Raw genomic sequence first — 23,997 nt, 5'->3', positions numbered from 1 at the left:
ATCTGGATCGCTCGGCCTGTGGCTCTTCTCTGGGCCACTTAACAACTCCGAGCAGTGGCGGCTGGCAGCATTAGGAGGGAGGGGGGGCGGGCGGGCCACACACACACACACACACACAGACACAGACACACACACACACACACAGACACAGACACAGACACACAGACACAGACACAGACACACACACACAGACACACACACACACACACTCATTCTTTCACACACAGACACACACACACACTCATTCTTTCACACAGACACGCACGCACGCACATCCATTAACAACACTTATACCATTCAAACATGCATGCACGCACCAAACATTCATTTTAAAACATCACACACTCATTCTTTCACGCACGCACATTCATACCATTCAAACATGCACGCATGCACCAAACATTCATTTTACAAGATCACACCCATTCATTCTTTCACACACGCACGCGCATCCATTAACAACACTCATAACACTCAAACATGCACGCGCGCACCAAACATTCAATTTAAAACATAAACACATACACACACACACACACTTACCTTCAGCCTCCAGGTCCCAGGAGGGTTGGGACTGCTGCCTTCCCTCATTGGCTGACCTTAGGTGAATGGATGAGGAACAGCAAACTGAAGTTGAACTCAGATAAGACTGAGGTCCTCATCCTCGGCGCCAACCCCTCAGCCTGGGACGACTCCTGGTGGCCGACCGCTCTGGGAGCAGCCCTGACCCCCACCTACCACGCACGCAACCTGGGCGTCATCCGTGACTCAACACTCTCCATGACCAAGCAAGTCAGCGCCGTCTCCTCATCCTGCTTCAACACCCTCCGCATGCTCCGCAAGATCTACAGATGGATCCCCACAGATACAAGAAGAACAGTCACCCAGGCCCTCGTCAGCAGCAAACTTGACTACGGAAACGCCTTCTATGCAGGAGCCCCGTCCAAACTCAAACGACTGCAACACATACAAAACACCTCTGCATGCCTGATCCTCGACACCCCCGCCACAGCCACATCACTCCCCATCTGAGAGACCTACACTGGCTCCCCCTCAGCAAAAGGATAACATTCAAGCTTCTCACCCACGCACACAAAGCGCTCCACAACATCGGTTCAGCCTACCTCAACAGACGACTCACCTTCTACACCCCGCCCTGCCAACTCCGCTCAGCCGACCTCGCGTCCATCACCGTCCCCTGCATCCGAAGAGCGACCACCGGAGGCAGATCCTTCTCCCACCTCGCTGCCAAGACCTGGAACACCCTTCCTTTGCTCCCACGACAGACCGAAGACCTGCTGACTTTCAGGAAGCACCTCAAAACCTGTCTATTCGAGCAGTAGCAGCACCCCCCCCCCCCTCCTCTCAGCGCCTTGTGACCCTTATGGATGGGTAGCGCGCGCTACAAATACATTGATTGATTGATTGCAGGTTCTTTTTCACCCCTCTTATTTCCCTTCGGCACTGTTTTTCTCTTCAGCTTTCTTTCCTCCGTTTCTGCCCTTCTCTTTCTAATTCTGAGACAGCATCTGATGAAGGAAAAATAAGTTCAGTCCCCCCAATAAAGAGTGCCAGTCGGCCACACCTGCAACCTCTGGTTCAAATGAAGCACTGTCTGTGTATTACTTTAGTTGTGTGGAGAAACAATTGCCCCGAAGAACATATTAAATAAACACCCTCACATTCAGGGATAATGGAAAAACATCTGATCCAACAAAGCCGACCAGACATCACTTGTTGGTCATTGTCATGAATTCATATTTTAATCTTGATGGTGAGAAAAATGTCTAGTACTTTTAGGAGGTGCAGACTACCTTTTGTTTGGTGTAAGGTGGCTCCTCCGTGGTGTACTGAAATGGTCTTATCTTAACTTCATGCGAAAATACCTGAATATTTTACAGCTATTTCGTATATGCTAATGTAGTTGTGCACCCATAGGGTGCTCGGAGTGTAGGTGTGCACCTAGAGGAATGTAGTGGTTTGCATGTGCAGTGCTTTAAGAGTAGTGATAGGTAGGGTAGGGTGGTATGAGTGAAGTGGTTCACCTATCAGTGTTTGTGTCTCTGTGTTCAGTCATAAAGTGCTCTGAGTATAGTGGTATTTACCCACAGAGTGTGCTGTAGTGTAACAGGGTATCTGTAGTGTTGCTGTGCCTGTAGTAGTGGATCCATATGATGCAGTGAATCTAGTCTTACTATAGAGTGCTCTAAGTTTAGTGGCTACCTGTAAGGTACTCTGACAGTAATAATGTGTCCATAGGGTTCTATGAATGCTGTACATATAATGGTGCTCTGAATGTTGTGGCTATGCCACAAGGCCTCCTGAGCAAAATGATTCCACCTATAATTTTAGTGTGTGCGATGATTCTGTCTTACTGGTGTTACACTCTTCGCAGCCTAGCAGTCAGGATTTTGGAGAGGCCTGTGGGGGCTCCTTTGCAGGAATCCATCTGTGCTTTAAGTAGAGGTGAAGTTAGTTCTATTCTATGGTACTTTTGCAGGAGTTGGAAAGCTTTTCTAGAGAAATGAGGAATAAAGTTGTGGTCACAGTCGAAAAAGAGCTCCAGGTTTCTGGTCTATTCTGTGGTGTTGTGAGGGGTGTGGTATCTAGCTCAGTGAACTAGTTGAAAGGGAACAATTCAAGTCCTGTCCCTCTTAAATGTAGACTGCAAAATGTGCCCTATTCAAACAGAGGGAACTCATTCATTCAGAGGTTGATTTGATTTAGACACTCGTCAGTGTGCAGTGCTTCTCTATCGTGCTATCCAGACGGATGGAAATCTGGGTGTATCATGGGCATACGTTTGGAACCATACCTGGTCCCATTATACTTGTGCATCCATTAAGTTAGCTGATTATGCCATAATGCTCTCCCTGGACGCTGTCGCCAGCTCTGCCACTTAACTTGAGTATCTGAGACCAATTGAGATCTAGGTTGGGTGTTTAATGTGTCAGTGTTCACCTCCTCTATTGTTTTAGCTAGACGTGCTTCTCTTTGTGTATTACGGTTATTCTTTGAGTGCCTACATCCGAATTCAGTGGATCGGTGTGCTTTTCAGTGTGTCTGTGGATATGTAAATGTGTGTGCTGAAGGCGCAGGCTGTCTCTCTGTCGCATAAATAGTGGCACAGTCTCCCTGTGATGCGTGTTTCTAAATGCAGTTATTTGGAGAAAGCTAATTAGGCCATTTCCAAGACACCTGGAAGTGTCGTCGGATCTCTAGGGACAGATTACAAGATCGGAGACTCTCTGCTTCTGCTTGAATGTAGTTGTATAATGTTTGCATAATTCACTGTGATTTGACAAGGCATTTATTTCTTCTGCTTATGTAATTGTGCAGGCCTGAACGGCCAGCTCTTGTGGATCAAATACTTTTTTGTCCGAGTCTCATATTCCCTTCTCCATGTTGTAGACTATATTAGAATGCGATCCATTTTAATCAAGTTTATTTGGTTTGATAAGTCACAATAAGGTGAACTTCAACATACCGGGCCATCATAGAACACAGTTAAAATATCAATACAGTAGTACAAAACTTATAAATAAAAAAAAACATTGTATGTCCACTTTATACCTGATATTGTTTTAGGATTACTTTAAAAAAACTCAAAGCTTGTTGAGGGTTTGATTTGTTAGTAGCAGTAAACACCCTGCATCCAATACGACATTTCAAATTCACTGGTCCTGGGCAAACAAATAAAACTTTTCGAATCATGCTGAGCTAAATTGCATACAGTGGAACAGAAATTAAAACCCTTTTTGGGATATAATGTCCGAAAATGTACATCAAGATGTAAAGGCTTGTTTCTTAGATTCAGAACAAGTATACCTAAATGTTGGTAATTAAGTATCCGCACATAAGGTTGAATTATTTCCCATTTTACATGTATCCATCCCCTTTCACAAGCATGGACCGGCCGTACCGGGCATCGGGCGTCTCCCCGGGCGGCTGGAAGGGATGGGGGAGCTTTTGTTACTGTTGGCCGGTCTTGCAGCAGCGCAGGAGTTTTAAAAGCACTGCAGAGTTCCTTGTAAACCAAATAGTTTTCAGGCCACAATAAGTGTGCCAAGATAACTCTTAGTGGTTAATGCACCTCCCCCTCCCTTCTCTCTGTCTCCCCCTCCTAACTCTCCCAATTCACGCTCCTTTATCTCCACCTCACAGGCTGTCCCGCTCACCTCACCCTCTACTTCCTTTAACCTCATTCTCTTGTCTCTTTACATTACCCTGCTCGCTCTCCAATATGTACAGCTGTTCTTAAGCTGTGCCCTTCTTTATCCATTGTACTCTCATTCTCTCAGCACCCCACCCCCCCCCGCTCTTTCCACCTTATCCTGCTTTCTCTCTCCCCTCGCCGTTGTTTCACTGTGTCATCGTACACTCACTATACATCATCCATTTCCACCTCACCCTTCACCATCCTCCTTTTTTCTCACTATCCTCCCTCCTGCATTTACCGCCTCCTATTGCCCCCCTGGACCTCTGCTTCACCTGCGCACTCTCCTCCTCGCCCTTCCCTCTCAGACCAGTTTGGGTCCCAAGGAGTAACAGCAGCACTACAGTCAGAGCCACTGGAATTATGCAACAGGAAAAAACACATAATGCAGCGTAAAGTAGTATTCCTTTATTATTTTGTCATTTGTTACACATGTTAACACTGTCTGGAAAAAGATTTGACCTCATTACTACCATTTAAGATGCAGTTACAGCAATAAGCACCTGAAAGGTAATGAGTAAATCTTTGCGAAGCACCTTTCACTGTGCAGCAACACATCAGTGTTTTTAATAACTTTTGATCCGTTAAAGAAGGATTTTTCTTAATAGCTGCAAACTATACAGCACATGATGGCTTATGTGTCAAATGTGGCAAATCCGTAACTCTAGGTACCAGGGTTCAGCTGTAGAATCCTATAATTCCAATGGCCCTGACTATAACCCATTTCAGTCTATTCATGTGACAAAGTGAGAGAATTTGTTGAGTGAGAATACATTTACTGTCCCCGGTTCCCAAAAGTGGGATGTCTGTTCTTTAACTACCATCTACTTATATTAGCAAACTCAGTCTGCTGCGAGCACCTCGGGAGGCTGGGAGGAGGTGGAACCAGTGCTCCCGTGGAACTGTTGCTGCTTTTCTTTGTGTAACAGGCACTGGCACTGCTTCTTCCTGCTGGATCTGTGTTGGATCAGTGACATTTCACAAGCCTTTTGACTTAAGAATCTAAACTTTTCCAATGTCAGTGTGTATTTCACATAGTTATGGATTTGCCACATTTGTCACGTAATCCAACACCTGCTGCATAATTTGCTGATTTGAACAAAAAAATAATTCTAGCTCAAATGGATAAAACTTTACTAAAAGCGCCGCAACCCTTGTTACTGCGCAGTGGAAGGCCCTTCACAAAGGGCCTCTGGTCACCTTTCAGTTGCACATTGCTGTATTTTTTTTTAACTGGTACTAACAAGGTTTTACGTTTGACAAGCCAATGTTAATGAATACAAATGTCAAAATAGAGAAGTAATACATTTATCACAAAATGTGCCACATTGCACAGTAATTTACCTTTACTTGCCACATAATTTAGTTTCATTTATTAGAAATAATATAAATCACTACTAATATATATTTTCTGATTGTTTGCCATTTCACTAACTTTTCTTGAAATTACATCCTCCCCACGGTTTCTAGCACTGTTTTAATTTCGTAATTACTGTGTGATGGGATATAGTTAGGGTGTCTCAGGTACCCCCTTCTGTTTACACGTGCACAGCAAAAGCAACCATCCCCCGTGATCTCACTTCTGATCACAGGCACTTAAAGTAGCCCAGGGCATTGGTGTTACACAATTGTGCTTTGAAAGTGTGTGATATTTTCATCAAGTAAAATAACGAAATATTGCTTTCTACTATTGAATGGGCTTTAGGAGGGCCACATGACTATATTTAGAGGCCCAGGCCTACCCCTGGAACCGGGCCTGTGCTGGGATGTGTACATAATCTCCTGGTCAATGGGTTTTGGTGGAGCAGAATCACCCTTTCATGTGCCTGAGATGGATAAACTCAAGTGGGATATTGTAACCTCTTCAATAAAAGCACAGAGAGACAATTGAATTTGAGACTTGCGCTGTAGAAGTGGTTGATGTTTTAGAAGATGGGCACAAGAAGTATAAAGGACATCTCACATGCAGCTGCCCTTTAAAGGTCAGGGACAGAGTCACGCAAACAGTAGGGGTGAAGGTATTGATGCAGACAGTATGCTCGAGTGCGTCGGCTTATATGCTCTGATTGATGAGGCTGCAGGGGAAAGTGTGGATAGCACAGTAGCCATGGAATGAGAGAGAGGTGGGGGGAGCAGGAGAAATAACATGAATACCAGCAGTTTCACTATAAAGTCAACTGCAATGAGTGTCTGCTGTAGAACATCTTGCAAGCACTTCTTGTGCATAATTGTGCCAGATAGTTGCCCTAGACGAGCTAGTGCTGTACATGAGGCAATGGACACTCTAGTAATAGGAGTGGTACTGGGGCACAGGAGTCTGAGATCTCAGTGTAATGACATCCCTAATCCAACACACAACCACCAACTCTAGAAAAAACATGATGGGCTTTGTCTTCCGCCCACAATACCCCACCCATCCCAAAGTCTACTAGGTGGTTGAGCAAAATGACTCTATAGGGATGTGTGGTGAGCATGAAGACACCATTTACAATTAAGATTAGAAACGTGCAAATTAATTGTATGCAAAGTAAGAGATGAGGTCTGTGCAGATTGGAATGATATTATTTGATGGCTGAGCCAAGACATTATTTTAACAATAGCAATGGGATTTTAAGGTAAGCACGCCATTGGTAACTGAAGAGTGGAGTCAGTGAAGAAGGTTTAGTAAAGAACAAAACGTCAGACTATGGATGTGTTTTGTTCCTGACATAGAGCAACAACTGTAGTTGTATACTGCAGTGCAAAGACCCACTTCCGGCAAAGTTTGCAACAGATGTCTTGGTATGTACATAAACAAGTCCAGACAAATCGTATCTTTACAGTAAAGTTTTGATATATTAATTTCTTCTTCGAACCCTCCCTGCTAATTAATTGCCTTTGTCTACACTTTACCTAAAGTAGTTTTATTTCTAGCATCGCAATTCCGACAAAGAATAAAAGGGAATACCATGCCCATACAGGAGCACTCCAAGAGCAGAGTGAAAGTTTCAACTTTTCCATAAAAGCAAATGTTGGCAAGCGGGTTCTTTTCAGACACTTGGAATGTACTGTAATTGCAGGCGAGAAGATGGATCTCGTTCTATAAAATCTAGAGTTGTACATAACCAGGCTTTGACGACCACCTTAAATTAATCTTCCTAGTACATACTTCCACTGTCTGATGCTCTGTATCACTAATGCAGCACTCAGGGTCCAAGGGGTTTCACCGAGACCGGCTCAATAATATAACAGACTTTAGCAAGTATGACTGAGTCACTAGCCTTACTGTATATCGAAGGATAGCAGATGATTCCATGTCACAAACACCAATATACTCCAGGCCCAAGTTTCTCTTTTAAAAATCATTGTTTTCCTGTGTTGGGTTGTGAAAAAAAATCAGACCGTAAGTGCACAGCATCCTTGTTGACATGGAATCACCCTGTAACATTTCTTTATAGTTTAGTGAGTTCAGTTCTCACTACGGACAGCTATGTGCAACTTGCAGGTGACTCGCACAAAGACCAGCAGGAATGATTCAGGCTTTCATTCATCTTTTTAAAATGCACACTTCAGACAGTACTATTTACTACATGAATTGCCAGTACTGCTATTGTTAATGCTAAATCACTCTCCAGTACTGTGATCACGTATTCCCATTGTTGTGGCAAGCAGACACTGTGAATGCAAGTGGAGTTAAGGCATGCATTGTTTTTCACTGTTTTCCTGAGTTCAGGTCAGGATATAAGGAAAGAAAGCACCGCTCTTTCAGCTGTCCCTACCTAGGAAGCCTAATGTAAACATTCCACATTTCTGGAACTTCCTAAGAACTATATAAACAAAATAGTTTATATGAATGCATATGTGGTCTTTACGGCATCAGCCTAAAAGCCAATCTCTCCTTCACTCACACATTTACTTCTCTGATGCACGATCTTAGTCCCGGCCCTAGGAGATACCCATCTTCAAAGTTCATCACCTTATGTTACTGTCCCCATTTGGTTCTCCTAAAGCTGCGCTCTGTGGAGATGGAGGAGGAACATGTACCATTTTGCTAAACCAGCTTCCTTTGCCTTCCTTCACAGTAAAAAAAATGTGTAAGAGGCAAACCTATGATCTGCATCACACTTTCCATAACACATCCACCTCACTTGCATACATGTTCATGGGAGTACAGGAGGTGACTCAAAACCTTGAATCTTCAAATGTGAATCACTGCAACATCATTCACTTGTGCCCATTACAACTATCCAACCAACAACAGTTTGCTCCCAGAGGACCCTCGAGGTTCCAGAAGACTCCAATAACATGCAGAGGACCCCAGGGTTTCATCCTCTCACCATAATTTCTAACCTCTGCATGGAGCCCCTCGCGTCTCTACTCACAAATAACAGCATCAACATTCACCAATATGTAGAGGATGCATAACTCTACTTGAAAGTCTCTTCCACTCCAAAACATTCACTACCTCAAACATTGTCTGAGCCTCACCAGGCCTAAGTGTCGAGCACTTAACTGAAGCTCAACCCCACCAAGATAGAATTCCTACTTGCCAAGAATAACAATCAACCAGCCCAAACCGTTTCAAAACTCAACTTTCACCCAATGCAATGTCACTTAAATTCACCCTGGGCATTAACCTCATTGTCAAGGAACATACCAATATAGAAGAGATGGCCTGGAAATAGCCTTCTCTACTGAAAAGAAGATGAAACCATTCCTTTCAGAAAGCGATTTTAAGAGCAAGTTGAAGATGCACAGCTTTAAAGAACATGACATCACAATGCATTTACCAGGGATGGGATTATGACTGGTGAAACCACACCTGCCTCTGTGCTCAGGAGATAGGGGTTTGTGTTTAGAAATAATTTATGGGTTTAAAAGCACCTGCTGCAAAGTTCCCTCGTGTGTCCAGTTGTTTTCAGGCAAAAATAAAAATGTCAACATCACTCTGGTGGTTAATGTTCCAGCTTGAGTGAGACTAAAGGTTTGTCTAGCGACAGCTTTGACTCGTAATAAAGTAGCACGGAAGGCTAATATGCCTGCTGCAAAGAACATGTACCATGCATAGCAGAGAACTGAATTTTATGCAAATTACTCAGTGTGTTACTGCTTTTGGCATAGAGGTCCTTTTGCTACTTGTAGTTCATAAGTTACAATCCTAATGTAGCACAGTGACCTATGTACTGTCATCAAAGAGCTGTATGCAGACTGCATGTTATTGGTTAGAGTTATGTTTTCCCCAATCTTTCCTTATACTAATGATGCTAAAAAGGGATTGTTTGGGTAGAAATACATTCTTGTTAATAATTCCAACCCCACCCACTAAGTTACGTTGTAAATCCCGAGTTTGTACTTCTCCAAACCAAACACCCTTAAAACACACTGCCTGCTACAAGAGATGACATGTGTGACTCGTACAGCTTGTAGTCCTGATTGTCTTATGTAACATTTCCTATAAACTGATTTACACATGTATGAGTCATTGTATCTGTGTGTGTGTGTGTGTGTGTGTGTGTGCGTGCGTGTGCATGCGTGTGTGTGTGTGTGTGTGTGTGTGATGTAAAGTGCTCTGATGCCATACATTGCTATGAATAGGACTATAAACCAAAAGACAAATACCACAGAAATAAACATGCCTCAAGGAACAGGGGACTATAGAGTGAGTGGAAATATCTAATTGGAACCATAGATGTATTAACTTTAAAAAAAAAAAAAATTAAAGTTGTGATTGGCCAAGTGTAGATGAAGAGGAATTGCTGGGTCTTTTTATAGCAAGAAACTCCTCTTTTATAATGTAGCCTGTACGTTTTCTTTTTGAGATGAGGAGGAGGATATAATCGTCCTTGCACATGAGCCTGTTGGTCATATCATCTCAAGGATGGGACTTGGCTACAGGGTGGAGAGCAGCAACCACGTAAGGCTCTGGCCACTCACAGCTTGCTGACATTTAATACTCCATCTATCTTTATTTAAAGCTTATACATTTTTTTCACATACTGTGTTTCACATAAAGCGGTGTTCATCTCCGGTGCAAGGCCATTGTGAGTAGAAGAGCTCTGGAAAAAGTAAACATGCTGAGAAAAAAATTCTGCATTCATTTTTCTTTGTGCATAGAAAATCTCTGCAAACGACAACTCCATAGGAAAACAAAATCTATATGTATTTCCCAGCTTGGCTGGTTTTGATTCAGTGAAAGCTATCTCGGTTTGCAGTGGAAAGGAGTTCCTTTTCAGAGCAGAACTGTTCATTTCCAATAGGTAAACTTGTAAACATTGAGAATGGTGAAAATGGGGAACTCAGCCAGCAAAAATACCTTTCCACACAAGTGCAAGCAGTACTATGTCCATTATATCGGTTGAAAGGTTTGTCATGCATCTACAGCAACGTAAGCACTTTGTTCACAAACCTACTATCAGCTACTCATGCCCTAAAGTCCATTTGTTGCAATATCACAGTAATACATTTATTCTAATGGTACTGGCGTGTCACTACACTTCCAAAAACATAAAAATATTTTACAAGGGAAGCCCTCGATGAGTTCCTGCATGAGGCGGGTTAAGATGCCTTTTATTGTCTATAAAATGCAAATATAGAACGGTATCTTAGCTTTCTGCACCACTATTGATAATTTCAGCATTCATTGATGTAACCTGTTTGATCATGAGAGCTAAAAGGCAACATTATCTTGGTACTTTTTCCTTAGGTTTGGCTATTTAAGGGGTTGACATTGTTAAACAAACACATAAAAAAAAAACTAATGTGGTAATTCTTTCTGAAAAGTCCTTGGATGACCTTGTGATTTTTTGAAATGTGATAGATTTCCAGCATTACAGGCTCAATTCAAGAATGAAAAGAATTACACGATTAAGTTGGATATGCTATTAAGTGTCTTAACAAAAGAACAGAAACGTTATTGCCTTCAACTGAACTTCCTTTATTTAGGAAACTGCAGTGTGGCATATCATGCTTTGGGTACCAGTACCGATGTAGGCTATCTCTATCTGCTACATCTTTGTAGCACTCTAAAGGAACTGCAAGGTGACACATGGAGCTCTACAAAACGGCACAATAAGTAATATTTATCTTATTTATTAACAAAGGCAGGAGGTTTGCATTTATATTTAGTTTCCAAGTCTAAGGATAATTTTCTTGACTATTTAAAAGATTACAGCTACTGGAAATAGGTTGAGCTCTTCATTTTTATATATCTATGTTGGGCTTGCCATAATTCAGAGAAATATATATCCATTTTACATGCATATATGAAATCCATCACTAGAATAGAAAAAAAGTAAAACTCTAAAAATATTATCTATATTGTAAAACTGATTTACAATTTGCACCTGTCACAGTACAGTTCCTGTTGCTATAAATCATAAGAAACCTAAACAAGAGGTTATTATCACTTTATTCATACACTTTAATCCCTTTGCAGCGCAGAGTACCTGATTAACAGTGAGGCATATCCTAAAGCAGGCTATTTCACACATCCATGCTGAGGTAGTAGATTTACAAAACAGCTGTGGTGGTGTCCCTTTGCACACTCTCTGTTAACAGTTTGGCCCTCCAACCTTATGTATTTGGACCATCTGCCCAATGCAGTGCCTATGTGCTTAAGCACAGCTACGATAGAAAGCATTCTGTACACAAGAAAGTAGAAGTAGCAGTGTCAAGTGTTCTTACCTGCATATTATTCTTTCCAGTTGATTTCTACACTAAGATCAGTATGTAGAGCTTGGTGGATCTAAAAATAAATATGATAATGGAAGGCCTTTTTCTTATTGTATTGATTCTTTTCAAATAGGACGATTTAGGTTAGATCATGGCTTTACCAAAAATAATAATAAGGGTTTCACTGATAGTTCATAGTAACACCTTGAATTCCATTTTACCATAAAAAGGCTGTAAAGATATGCTGGCCGGGAAGGCCAAAGGTTTCAAGAATTTACACTCCCTAATAGCGAAAACTTCAAACTTGTTTGTGTGGCCATACCTTTGCTCCACAAGGTGCAATTGACTACTTGCATCCTATCTCAGAATCATGACCCTTCCAACCGAGTATTTACTACAAGTTTTGAAGGAACTCCTGTGTGAACGTGTATCACATTGGGCTTGCTGAGATAAATCTTTCAGCCACCCATTGAATCAAAAGCCTAAACTCTTTCAAATTAAAAATTACCTGGCGGCTCGTCTTGTTCATTGCATTAAATAGCCATCATCTTAAAGCATGATATTAGGGGCTCTGTGGCAAACCAGACTTGTGGGAGCGGAGGGCACAGAACAATATTCATATATGGCTGCATTGGCACTGGATGTCGAACTTAGGAGATGCCGAATATGGGCCGGAGCCATGCTGCGGTGGACTCTCATTATGCAACCACTCATTTGCTAATAATATTGAGATTGTCTAACACGGTCTAGAACGCACTGCCGAGTTGTGCTTGTTTGATTGTTTTCTGGTTCTTCTTGAGTTCTGCAGTTAATTGAAATCGATAAAAAAACAGCCAAAAAACCCACCATATTTCACTTGTTTACGTCCACCATCATAGATATCCTTTGGCACGCCAAGTAAAATGTGTCTAGAATGTTTTGCAGTCCCATTTTGGTTCCTTGAAGACCTACACCATTATCTACAAATAAGGGTTGAATGGAGTCACCTCTTGAGGTTAAAGGGGAGCTTCATGCTGCTACGTTGCTCCATTGAATCATTAACGAGCAAACTGAAATGTTTCGGTCCCAGCATGCAGCCCTGCTCCACTCACTGACCTGTAGGAAAGTTTTTTTGTTGTTATTTTTCTTCTGACCATGCCACGTTAGTTGCCCGTGTAAAATTCGAAAAATACACAATGGAATATGTCATTATTAAACTGACTCATACAATATGTCTGATGCCATCAGGCAGAATTCAAGGCTATGAAGATAGCAAACAAACTGCCCCTCCTCGTAATTGATCAATAATTTCACCCATAGGACTTGGTTAGCCGGACCAACCCTTACCATTAAAATCTTCCTGCACATATGATATAATGATTTCATCTGATGATTGCTCTTGACACCTTGTGGCTTCACTTATTTTTCACCTCGTTTGAGTTATAAAGCTCAGAAAAATTGATGCATCCCTGATTTTCAGATATGGATACTAACAAGTCATAACAGGATCCTCGGACTCCTTAGATACTGTCTCCTAAGGGTTACCCAATTGGCCTCCATTATGGAGGTGGGACTAGTGTCTCAGAGAACTAATGCACTCACTCCACCAATTTGTGTGTGCCTTCATGATCACTGGGTCACAACCTGGCAATTCTACTCAAGCCTTTCATCCTTCCAAGGGAGATATAATGAGAACCATTCAGTTTCTTAACAATAAACATCTGTTCTATTCCATGGGATTCTCATCAATAATCATAAGCAGGAAATATTCCTGTCCACATGCGGGGACCCCGAAGCACATCATAAATATAAATATGTGTAGCATTAAAAATGTGTGCAGTATATATATATATATATGGAAAATGTCACTTACCCAGTGTGCATCTGTTCGTGGCATGAGTCGCTGCAGATTCACATGCTGTGCACAGTCCGCCGTCTGGTGTTGGGCTCGGAGTGTTACAAGTTGTTTTTCTTAGAAGAAGTCTTTTCGAGTCAGGAGACCGAGGTACTCCTCCCCTTTCGGTTCCATTGCGCATGGGCGTCGACTCCATCTTAGATTGTTTTCCCCGCAGAGGGTGAGGTAGGAGTTGTGTATGTTAGTCATAGTGCCCATGCAATGGAATGAATACGTATGTACATAATAAAGGTTAAAGTAATATATTTACAAATGTACAATTGTTGAAGATCTACTTCTAAACGGCTACAGGCTCCCGGGGAGGCGGGTGGGCGCATGTGAATCTGCAGCGACTCATGCCACGAACAGATGTACACTGGGTAAGTGACATTTTCCGTTCGATGGCATGTGTAGCTGCAGATACACATGCTGTGCATAGACTAGTAAGCAGTTATCTCCCCAAAAGCGGTGGTTCAGCCTGTAGGAGTTGAAGTAGTTTGAAATAATGTTCTTAGTACAGCCTGACCTACTGTGGCTTGTTGTGCAGTTAACACATCTACACAGTAGTGCTTGGTAAATGTATGAGGCGTAGACCATGTTGCTGCCTTACATATTTCGTTCATTGGAATATTTCCTAGAAAGGCCATGGTAGCCCCTTTCTTTCTGGTTGAGTGTGCCTTTGGTGTAATAGGCAGCTCTCTCTTTGCTTTAAGATAGCAGGTTTGAATACACTTAACTATCCACCTGGCAATGCCTTGTTTTGAAATTGGATTTCCTGTATGAGGTTTTTGAAAGGCAATAAATAGTTGTTTTGTTTTTCTAATTAGTTTTGTTCTCTCAATGTAGTACATTAGTGCTCTCTTGATGTCTAATGTATGTAGTGCTCTTTCAGATACAGAATCTGGTTGTGGGAAGAACACTGGTAATTCTACCGTTTGATTTAAGTGGAACGGTGAGACAACTTTTGGTAAAAATCTAGGATTTGTTCTTAGAACCACTTTATTTTTATGTATCTGAATAAATGGTTCTTGTATGGTAAATGCCTGAATCTCGCTCACTCTTCTTAGAGATGTGATGGCAATCAAAAATGCAACTTTCCACGTTAAGTATTGCATTTCACAGGAATGCATGGGCTCGAAAGGTGGACCCATGAGTCTTGTTAAGACAATGTTGAGGTTCCATGAAGGAACAGGTGGTGTTCTTGGTGGTATGATCCTTTTTAAGCCTTCCATAAACGCTTTAATGACTGGTATTTTAAATAGTGAAGTTGAATGAGTAATTTGCAGGTAAGCTGATATTGCTGTGAGATGTATCTTTATGGAAGAGAAGGCTAGATTTGATTTTTGCAAATGTAGTAAATATCCTACTATATCTTTTGAAGATGCGTGTAATGGCCGAATTTGATTATTCTGGCCGTAATACACGAATCTTTTCCACTTGTTTGCATAGCAGTGTCTAGTGGTAGGTTTTCTAGCTTGTTTTATGACCTCCATACATTCTTGTGTGAGGTGCAAGTGTCTGAATTCTAGGATTTCAGGAGCCAAATTGCTAGATTCAAGGATGCTGGATTTGGATGTCTGATCTGTTGTTTGTGTTGCGTCAACAGATCTGGTTTGTTGGGTAGTTTGACATGAGGTACTACTGACAGGTCTAGTAGTGTCGTGTACCAAGGTTGCCTTGCCCATGTTGGTGCTATTAGTATGAGTTTGAGTTTGTTTTGACTCAACCTGTTTACTACATATGGAAGGAGAGGGAGAGGGGGAAAAGCATATGCAAAGATCCCTGACCAGTTCATCCATAGAGCATTCCCTTGGGATTGATCTTGTGGGTACCTGGATGCGAAGTTTTGGCATTTTGAGTTTTCCTTTGTTGCAAATAGATCTATTTGAGGTGTCCCCCAAATCTGAAAGTAATTGTTTATTATTTGGGGGTGAATTTCCCATTCGTGGGTTTGTTGGTGATCTCGAGAGAGATTGTCTGCCAACTGGTTCTGAATCCCTGGAATAAATTGTGCTATTAGGCGAATGTGGTTGTGAATCGCCCAATGCCATATTTTCTGTGTTAGGAGGCACAACTGTGTCGAGTGTGTCCCTCCTTGTTTGTTTAGATAATACATTGTTGTCATGTTGTCTGTTTTGACAAGAATGTATTTCTGGGTTATTATGGGTTGAAATGATTTCAGCGCTAGAAATACTGCTAACATTTCCAAGTGATTTATGTGAAACTGTCTCTGATGTATGTCCCATTGTCCTTGGATGCTGTGTTGATTGAGGTGTGCTCCCCACCCTGTCATGGAAGCATCTGTTGTTATGACGTATTGTGGCACTTGGTCTTGGAAAGGCCGCCCTTGGTTTAAATTTGTACTGTTCCACCATAGAAGCGAGATGTATGTTTGGCGGTCTATCAACACCAGATCTAGAAGTTGACCCTGTGCTTGTGACCATTGTGATGCTAGGCACTGTTGTAAGGGCCGCATGTGTAACCTTGCGTTTGGGACAATGGCTATGCATGAAGACATCATGCCTAGTAGTTTCATTACCATTCTGACTTGTATCTTTTGTGTTGGATACATGGCTTGTATTACTTTGTGAAATGTTTGAACCCGTTGTGGACTTGGAGTGGCAATCCCTTTTGCTGTGTTGATTGTCGCTCCTACGTATTGCTGCGTTTGACACGGCAGAAGGTGTGACTTTGCGTAGTTGATGGAGAAACCTAGCCTGTGAAGGGTTTGTATGACATATTTTGTGTGCTGTGAACACTGTTTTAGCGTGTTGGTTTTGATTAGCCAGTCGTCTAAGTACGGGAACACATGTATTTGCTGCCTTCTGATATGCGCAGCTACTACTGCCAGGCATTTTGTAAAAACTCTTGGCGCAGTTGTTATTCCGAATGGTAACACTTTGAATTGGTAATGTATTCCTTGAAATACAAACCTTAGGTATTTCCTGTGTGAAGGATGTATTGGTATATGAAAATATGCATCCTTTAGATCTAATGTTGTCATGTAGTCTTGCTGTTTGAGCAGTGGGATTACGTCTTGTAGCGTGACCATGTGAAAGTGGTCTGATTTTATGTAGGTATTTAGTGTTCTGAGATCTAGTATTGGTCTCAGAGTTTTGTCCTTTTTGGGTATTAGAAAGTACAGTGAGTAAACTCCTGTGTTCTTTTGTTGAAGTGGTACTAGTTCTATTGCGTCCTTTTGTAGCAGTGCTTGAACTTCTAGTCCTAGAAGATCTATATGTTGTTTTGACATCTTGTGTGTTTTCGGTGGGACGTTTGGAGGGAATTGGTGAAATTCTATGCAATAACCATGCTGGATAATTGCTAGTACCCAAGTATCTGTTGTTATTTCCTCCCAAAGTTTGTAAAACTGGCTTAGTCTTCCCCCCACAGGTGTTATGTGATGGGGGTGTGTGACTTGTGAGTCACTGTTTAGTTTGAGGGGTTTTGGCGCCTTGAAATTTCCCTCTATTTTTTGGGAATTGGCCCCTTCTAAATTGTCCGCGAAAACCTCCCCTCTGATATTGCCCCTGGTAGGTAGGTCTTGTTTGAGAGGTTGTGGCTTCTGTGGGTTGACCTCGAAACCCTCCCCTAAAAGGTGTTTTCCTAAATGTGCCTCTGCTCTGCGGGGAGTAGAGTGCGCCCATGGCTTTGGCTGTATCGGTGTCCTTTTTGAGTTTCTCAATGGCAGTGTCTACCTCCGGCCCAAACAATTGCTGTTCATTAAACGGCATATTGAGCACAGCTTGTTGGATTTCCGGTTTGAACCCAGAAGTGCGTAGCCATGCGTGCCTTCTTATTGTAACTGCGGTGTTTATTGTCCTTGCAGCTGTGTCTGCTGCATCCATGGAAGACCGTATCTGATTGTTGGAGATACTTTGCCCCTCTTCCACCACTTGTTGCGCTCCTTTTTGGAACTCCTTGAGTAAGTGTTCGATGAAATGTTGCATTTCATCCCAATGAGCCCTGTCGTATCTTGCCAAAAGTGCCTGAGAGTTGGCAATACGCCACTGATTTGCTGCTTGTGCTGCAACCCTTTTACCTGCAGCATCAAACTTGCGGCTCTCTTTGTCCGGAGGTGGTGCGTCGCCTGAGGTATGAGAGTTGGCTCTCTTACGAGCTGCCCCCACAACTACTGAGTCCGGTGTCAGTTGGGTTGTAATATATATAGGATCCGTGGGTGGTGGCTTGTATTTTTTCTCCACCCTTGGAGTTATGGCCCTGCCTTTAACAGGATCCTGAAATATTTGTTTCGAATGTCTTAGCATTCCTGGGAGCATGGGAAGACCTTGGTACTGGCTATGGGTTGCGGATAGGGTATTAAAGATAAAGTCATCCTCAATTGGTTCCGAATGTAATGATACATTGTGAAACTCGGCTGCTCTTGCGACCACCTGTGTATAAGATGTACTGTCCTCAGGTGGCGAAGGCTTTGTGGGATAAGAGTCTGGGCTGTTGTCAGACACTGGAGCGTCGTAGAGATCCCATGCATCGGGGTCATCCTGACTCATTGTATGAGCTGGTGAGTGCATTAGTGGTGGAGTGGTTGCTGGTGATGCATGTGTTGATGGTGGTGGAGAAGGTGGTGGGGTTGTTCTCTTTGCCACCTTTGCCTGTGGTTGCTTGTCCCCTTGTTGAAAGGTAAGTTTCCTTTTGATCTTGATTGGGGGAAGAGTGGTTATCTTCCCTGTATCTTCATGGATATGAAGCCTTCTCTGTGTGTGGTCATGTTCCACAGTTTGAAGGTCCTCCCCAAAGCTATGTAATTGGGTGGTTAGCCCTTGTTCCTCTGTATAGGAACCACTTTTCGGCTCCGAGGCTGGGTGTTTTGGAACCGAAATCTTTTCAGAAGTTCTTTTTGGCTCCGAAGAAATTTTCTTTTGCTTCGGCTCGGTGTCTCTGTGCCGAACCTTTTCGGCGCCGTTTTTGTGCCGAGGTTTCTCGGAGCCGCTGTCTCGGCTCCGAGGTTGCTGTGTGGCGGTATCACGACCGGAGTCGGATGACTTCGACACCAGCATGCCCGTTTTCGGTGCCTTGGCTCGGTCACCTTGTTTTTGGGTTAAGCCATGGCCTGTCGGCGGTGGCGTCCCCTGGGCTTTTGTGGACTTTTCGTGAGTCCTAATTTTCAACGTCTTACTCACGGTTGACGTTTCTTCGGCGTCGAGTTCTTCGGAATCCGACTCGTGGATGGAGAAAGTTTCTTCTTCTTCCTCCTCGAACCGATGTGGACCTGTGGGCGTGGATGTAATTTGTAGTCTTCTGGCTCTTCGGTCTCTCAGCGTCTTCCAGGACCGAAACGCTCAACAGGCCTCACACGTATCCTCCTTGTGCTCGGGGGATAAGCACAAGTTACAGACCAAATGCTGATCCGTATACAGATATTTGTTATGGCATTTTGGACAGAATCGGAACGGGGTCAGTTCCATCAGTGTTGAAGTCGCATGCGGTCGGGCCGACCAGGCCCCGACGGGGGATCGAAATTACCCCGAAGGGCCACCGGAGCTCTTCAAAATTCGGTGTCGATTTGTTCTAACTAACCCGATACCGAACGCAACAATACTGACGTTTTTTCCTGAGATTCTAACTAACTTTCCGACCCGAAACACGGAGCGAAAAGGAACACGTCCGAACCCGATGGCGGAAAAAAAACAATCTATGATGGAGTCGACGCCCATGCGCAATGGAACCGAAAGGGGAGGAGTCCCTCGGTCTCGTGACTCGAAAAGACTTCTTCGAAGAAAAACAACTTGTAACACTCCGAGCCCAACACCAGACGGCGGACTGTGCACAGCATGTGTATCTGCAGCTACACATGCCATCGAACATATATATACACACACACACATATTTACATATATGTATGCAGCTTGTATTAGCGGGTAAAAATGCCTGATTTATATTATTTTCCTTTAATAAATCTCTCATCAGACTCAAGCATTTCTGTAAATCAGAAAAGAGAGAGCAGAAAATGAAAACACGGCCTTTATTGAAGAGAAAACTGCAAGGGAATACAAAGGCATTGTTAGCCTCCGGGACCTTCTGAATCCCGTCATGTCCCGTCATGTCAGGTCTTTTTGCGGTGACATGAGCATTCAGAGGATAAACCATATAACAGCTCCTGTCTTAAGTATTCGTCCTGGGAGGAGGAGGGGGAGGGTTGCCTATGACTTTAATGAGTGTTCCCCTGGAAGAGAACTAGGATTACATGTAAGCAATGTATCCTTCTCTTCCAGGGGATACTCGTCAATGGTCATAAGCGCTGAATGGAATAGCTAGCCAATATCACACCACTATGGACGAATAGCACTATTGAATAGCAAGTGAAAGATTATCTAAAGAGATGTCTCAAAGAAGCCTGTTATTCATGACCAAGATGTTGAATTTGCACTTTACAAATGTATGTTATGTTACAATGGCCTCTTTGTTCCTTGGCACCAGGTTTTTGCAAGCCTTCCTGCTTAGTTATACGTCCTCCAGGCTTTTGCAGGGTGCATTAACTACCCCCCACAACATAGTTTAGGTTCCTTACATTCACTTTCAAAGCATATACCATGCCTGTCACCAGCTAGAACTCGCATAACAATCTTTTGCAACCCTCTAACGACATACAATAAGATGCTTTGCATGAATAAGAAGAAGCATCCTAAATTTCATCATCTTTAAAAAAACATTTGTCGCGGGGCCAAGATAAATGTCTCTAAATTAACATAAAATCTCCTGTTAGGAAGCCTTCTCCTTGGTAACATAGACTTCTACGTATTCATAATTAAATGCTCCTGATCCACAATAGTAGGGACTTTCTTGGTAGCAGATACTGATCTTCAGTAGCCTTTGTGCAAACACATTGTGAGGTTCTCTGCAAGCCGTATCTCCACCTTATGTATACCAGGGCACTGTGGTGGGCCTACCTTTAATTGGGCATTTAACGAAACAGATATCAAGAGCAAAAGACCAGAAGAACTCTCCTGCCAGGGTCTCATAAACCTCAGAGTCCTTAATAGAGGGCTGCATTATATGCAAGGTTACTGTTAGGCAGCAAGCAAATGTCACCCGCATTCTTCACATTCACCACCTTGGATCTCAGCTCTGCTGCATTCCCTGATATTTTCAGTCCCATAGGACCTATTACTAACTAGTAACTGATATTAATTTTCCACTAATCGACCGTCTTGTGTACATATTTGTGCATTAGATTTTATGTTATCTTCCCTTTTTTCCTAACCCTTCCTGCATCACTTTTCACAAATCCTGAATTGTCCTTACTTGTGCCCATACGTATTCAGACAACTTCTTACGAGTCAACAGTTTTTCATAATTTGACACCTCTCCCCCAAAGCCACAAACGGATCATGATGATTAGGTCAAGAACCCTATTGCCCAGTGCCCCTTGTTCCCATGTAAATTTCTCCTACTCTCGGTAATGAATCATTCAGATGGAGAAACAATTGTATTCCAACTTTTGCGGGTCATCTTCCCAACTAACCAGTTTCGCGTGTTTGCTGCCTTTGTCACCATTGGATAGCAGTGTAGCTGTAACCGTAGCTTGTGCACATGATTTGTTTGGTTGTGCCTTTGGTGGGGCATCACTCTTCTGAAGAGGGGGCTTCATGACAGAGGGTTTTCTATGGGGTTAGACCTTCCTTTGCCGCACATCATACCTGACGGAATCCCTAGGTTGTGAGGGTGCAACTTAAACGTAACCTACCTTGTGGACAGTCATGGCTGGTGACAACGAGAAGGGGTGGTGCGCGCCTGGGGGCGGGGGGGATGTATATTAAAAATTAAATTGAAAAAAAAGAAAAGCACTTACCTCCTCCGCCGCGCGCCGCTCCTCTGTCCCTTCTCGCTGCTGCAGGCGCAGGCTCACAGCCTGCCCTGCAGCCAATCCTGACTGCTCAAAGCAGGGTCAGGATTGGCTGGGAGCGCCCCGGCAGACTGGGAGCCTGTGCAGGCTTTCTCAAGCCCGGGAACTGTGTTGCTGGGCTTGAAAGAGCCTACCGCGCATGTGTGTTTAGCCGGCCCAAGAAGGCCCGCCAAACATACATGCGCAGCTCGCTGCTCTTCACCCACGTGGCCCTGCACCTTTAAAAGAAAAGGATAATAAAATGTATTATCCTTTTCTTGTAAAGCTTTTGCAGCTGCAACTACTGGCAGGGTGGCCACACTCCTCCACCCTAGCGGAGGAGCCGCCCCTGCTCGTGGATCTATTCAGCTTTAGGAGTTATCTAACTATACCAAGCATGTAATTATGCCAAGTGCCTAACTATACCAAATATTCTGACTGCCTTACTTTATTATTATTAATAATAATAATAATAAGTATACGAACTGTCAAACTGCATCAGGTGCCCCATGTACCCATCTGCAGGTTTTACAGCAGTTGCCGTGCTTTACTAGCTGTGCTGTCTAACAGTAGGAGCTGAGAAACTGTGCAGACTGTCTAACCACAACCGGGGCTTCACCACACAAACTGATCCACTGGCGTAACAAAACTAGACCCCCTCCCCTTTGAAAAGTACATGGAGGGTCCCCTGTGGACTCACTCAAACTCCCAGGCCAGAGTATTTTGCTGAGGGTGCCCCCTGGAGCTCACCTCCACCCCCCCCCCCCCCCCCCACTTGCGCTGCGGGGGCCTTTGTTAATCCACTGGTTTAAATTTCCTAGCTGTTCAATAGAAACTGCCCAATGTTTCTCTCCGTACTGCGTAACTCTATTTACCGTGCGATTCAGTTGGTGATTGTGGAAGAACGAGCACTAAAGCTGCCAGATTAACTTGTACAAGCTTGAGTTTTGAGAAATACATACCGTAGACTTTGACCTAGAGTAGACTTTGGCTGCTTGTACGGTTCAGCCCACCCTTTTTTCCACCACCCTGTGGTCTGTTGTTTGCAGCACATGGAGTGCCAAGCCATGCCTCGCAAATGTAGGTAAACACTGCCCCCAGCTGGTTGGTCCTTATGGTCGTGTGCTCTTGCATTGCCCCTCAGACGGATAAAAGCGCGTTTTTGCATGTATTAAGATGCATCAAAAGGTAGAAAGTCCCATGAAATGACAAATGATTTAGTAGATTTTCGTTACCCGATATGTTTTATCTCAATAACGGGATTACACGCATTTGAAGTGGGGACAAGGGGCTTTGATTAATTTCACGGCACTAATTTACAGTGGAATAACAAATTAAACGCAGCATATAACTTCTTCTTGCAGTCCAGAACCCAGCCATATTGGAACCTGAAGAAGAGCGTGATAAACTGAAGGGGCAGATGGAGAAGGCGGAAGAGGAACAGCCGCAGATAAAGGTCCCCATTGAACTGTTGCCGCAGGAGGGAGAGCCGAGGGAAAAGAAACAGGAGGAGGTGCAGCTAGATCGACCAAATCAAGGTACCCTGTGACGACTGGGGGGTGTAGGAGTTGCACTGTGCTTTTGTCGAGTGGGTCTGTCAGGTAGGAGTTATACAGAGTCTTTATTGGTTCGGTCATGGCTTTCGGATCAGAGATTCAAGTCAAGGAGGAGTGGTGGATGTAGTTTACAGGAATTCCTTCAAGGGTTTAGGGGCTGGTGGTTGGTTTATGGGACTGCCGGTGGCCAGTTCACAAGTAAGGAAACAATCCCAGGGATGGTTTGGAGAAGGAGTGTCACAAGATTATCATCGACGACTGCACAGCAGGATTTTACTGCAGCTTTCAACTTAACTTTCAGCGCTGAGCAACAGATGAGGTCATTTTCATGTGCGAGCGATATGTTCCTTTTTGGGAGACTTAAGTGAAGAAGTGGTAATAGGATGGAGGGAAGGGGAATAGGCCGCCAATAGGGATAGATATTCCTTCCTTTGTAACTCCCTCGACATGGGAACATATTTTTTAAATGATTGTCAAGTAGACCAACTCAAGCAATTCATTCTTCAAAAAGTAAATCTGACTGGAGCTGTAATTTTTAACTAGAACAGACTAGTGAAGATGAGCTGTGCACCAATGCTACATTGCCTATATCGGATGTGTTCCAAATAAGTATGGACCTATGCTGCATGCAAACTATGTGAGATGTATATGTTGTTTAATTTGGTTCCCGAGTGGGCAATGTAGTTTTATAATAAGTCTTACCCAGCTCTCTTTGGGTTTTTCCAGGGTTACCCTCTGTGGTTTGTGACACACTGTGCACCAATGCAGCACCTTTTTGTATGGCTTAATTGTTTCACGTCTCCGCTCCAAGGTCACCACATCTCGTGAGAATTTCAGTGTCGTATTCCTTCGGTCTTCA

General features: G+C 43.3%; 1 protein-coding gene across 3 annotated transcripts in view; it reads left to right on the top strand.

Annotated features, from left to right (window-relative positions):
• Positions 1 to 23,997, top strand: part of SLC38A10 (solute carrier family 38 member 10) — a 242,425-nt gene that overhangs the window by 177,741 nt on the left and 40,687 nt on the right. For all 3 annotated transcript variants that reach the window (XM_069199759.1, XM_069199762.1, XM_069199761.1), the window contains exon 12: positions 22,947 to 23,120. In XM_069199759.1, coding sequence (XP_069055860.1) covers positions 22,947 to 23,120 — 174 coding nt within the window. The remainder of the gene's footprint in view (positions 1 to 22,946; positions 23,121 to 23,997) is intronic.

The sequence above is a fragment of the Pleurodeles waltl genome, chromosome 7 (assembly GCF_031143425.1).
Source record: "Pleurodeles waltl isolate 20211129_DDA chromosome 7, aPleWal1.hap1.20221129, whole genome shotgun sequence".
In the NCBI taxonomy this organism is placed as follows: Eukaryota; Metazoa; Chordata; class Amphibia; order Caudata; family Salamandridae; genus Pleurodeles; species Pleurodeles waltl.
Note: the sequence above shows the minus strand (reverse complement) of the source record. Positions and strands in the feature narration are given on the sequence as shown.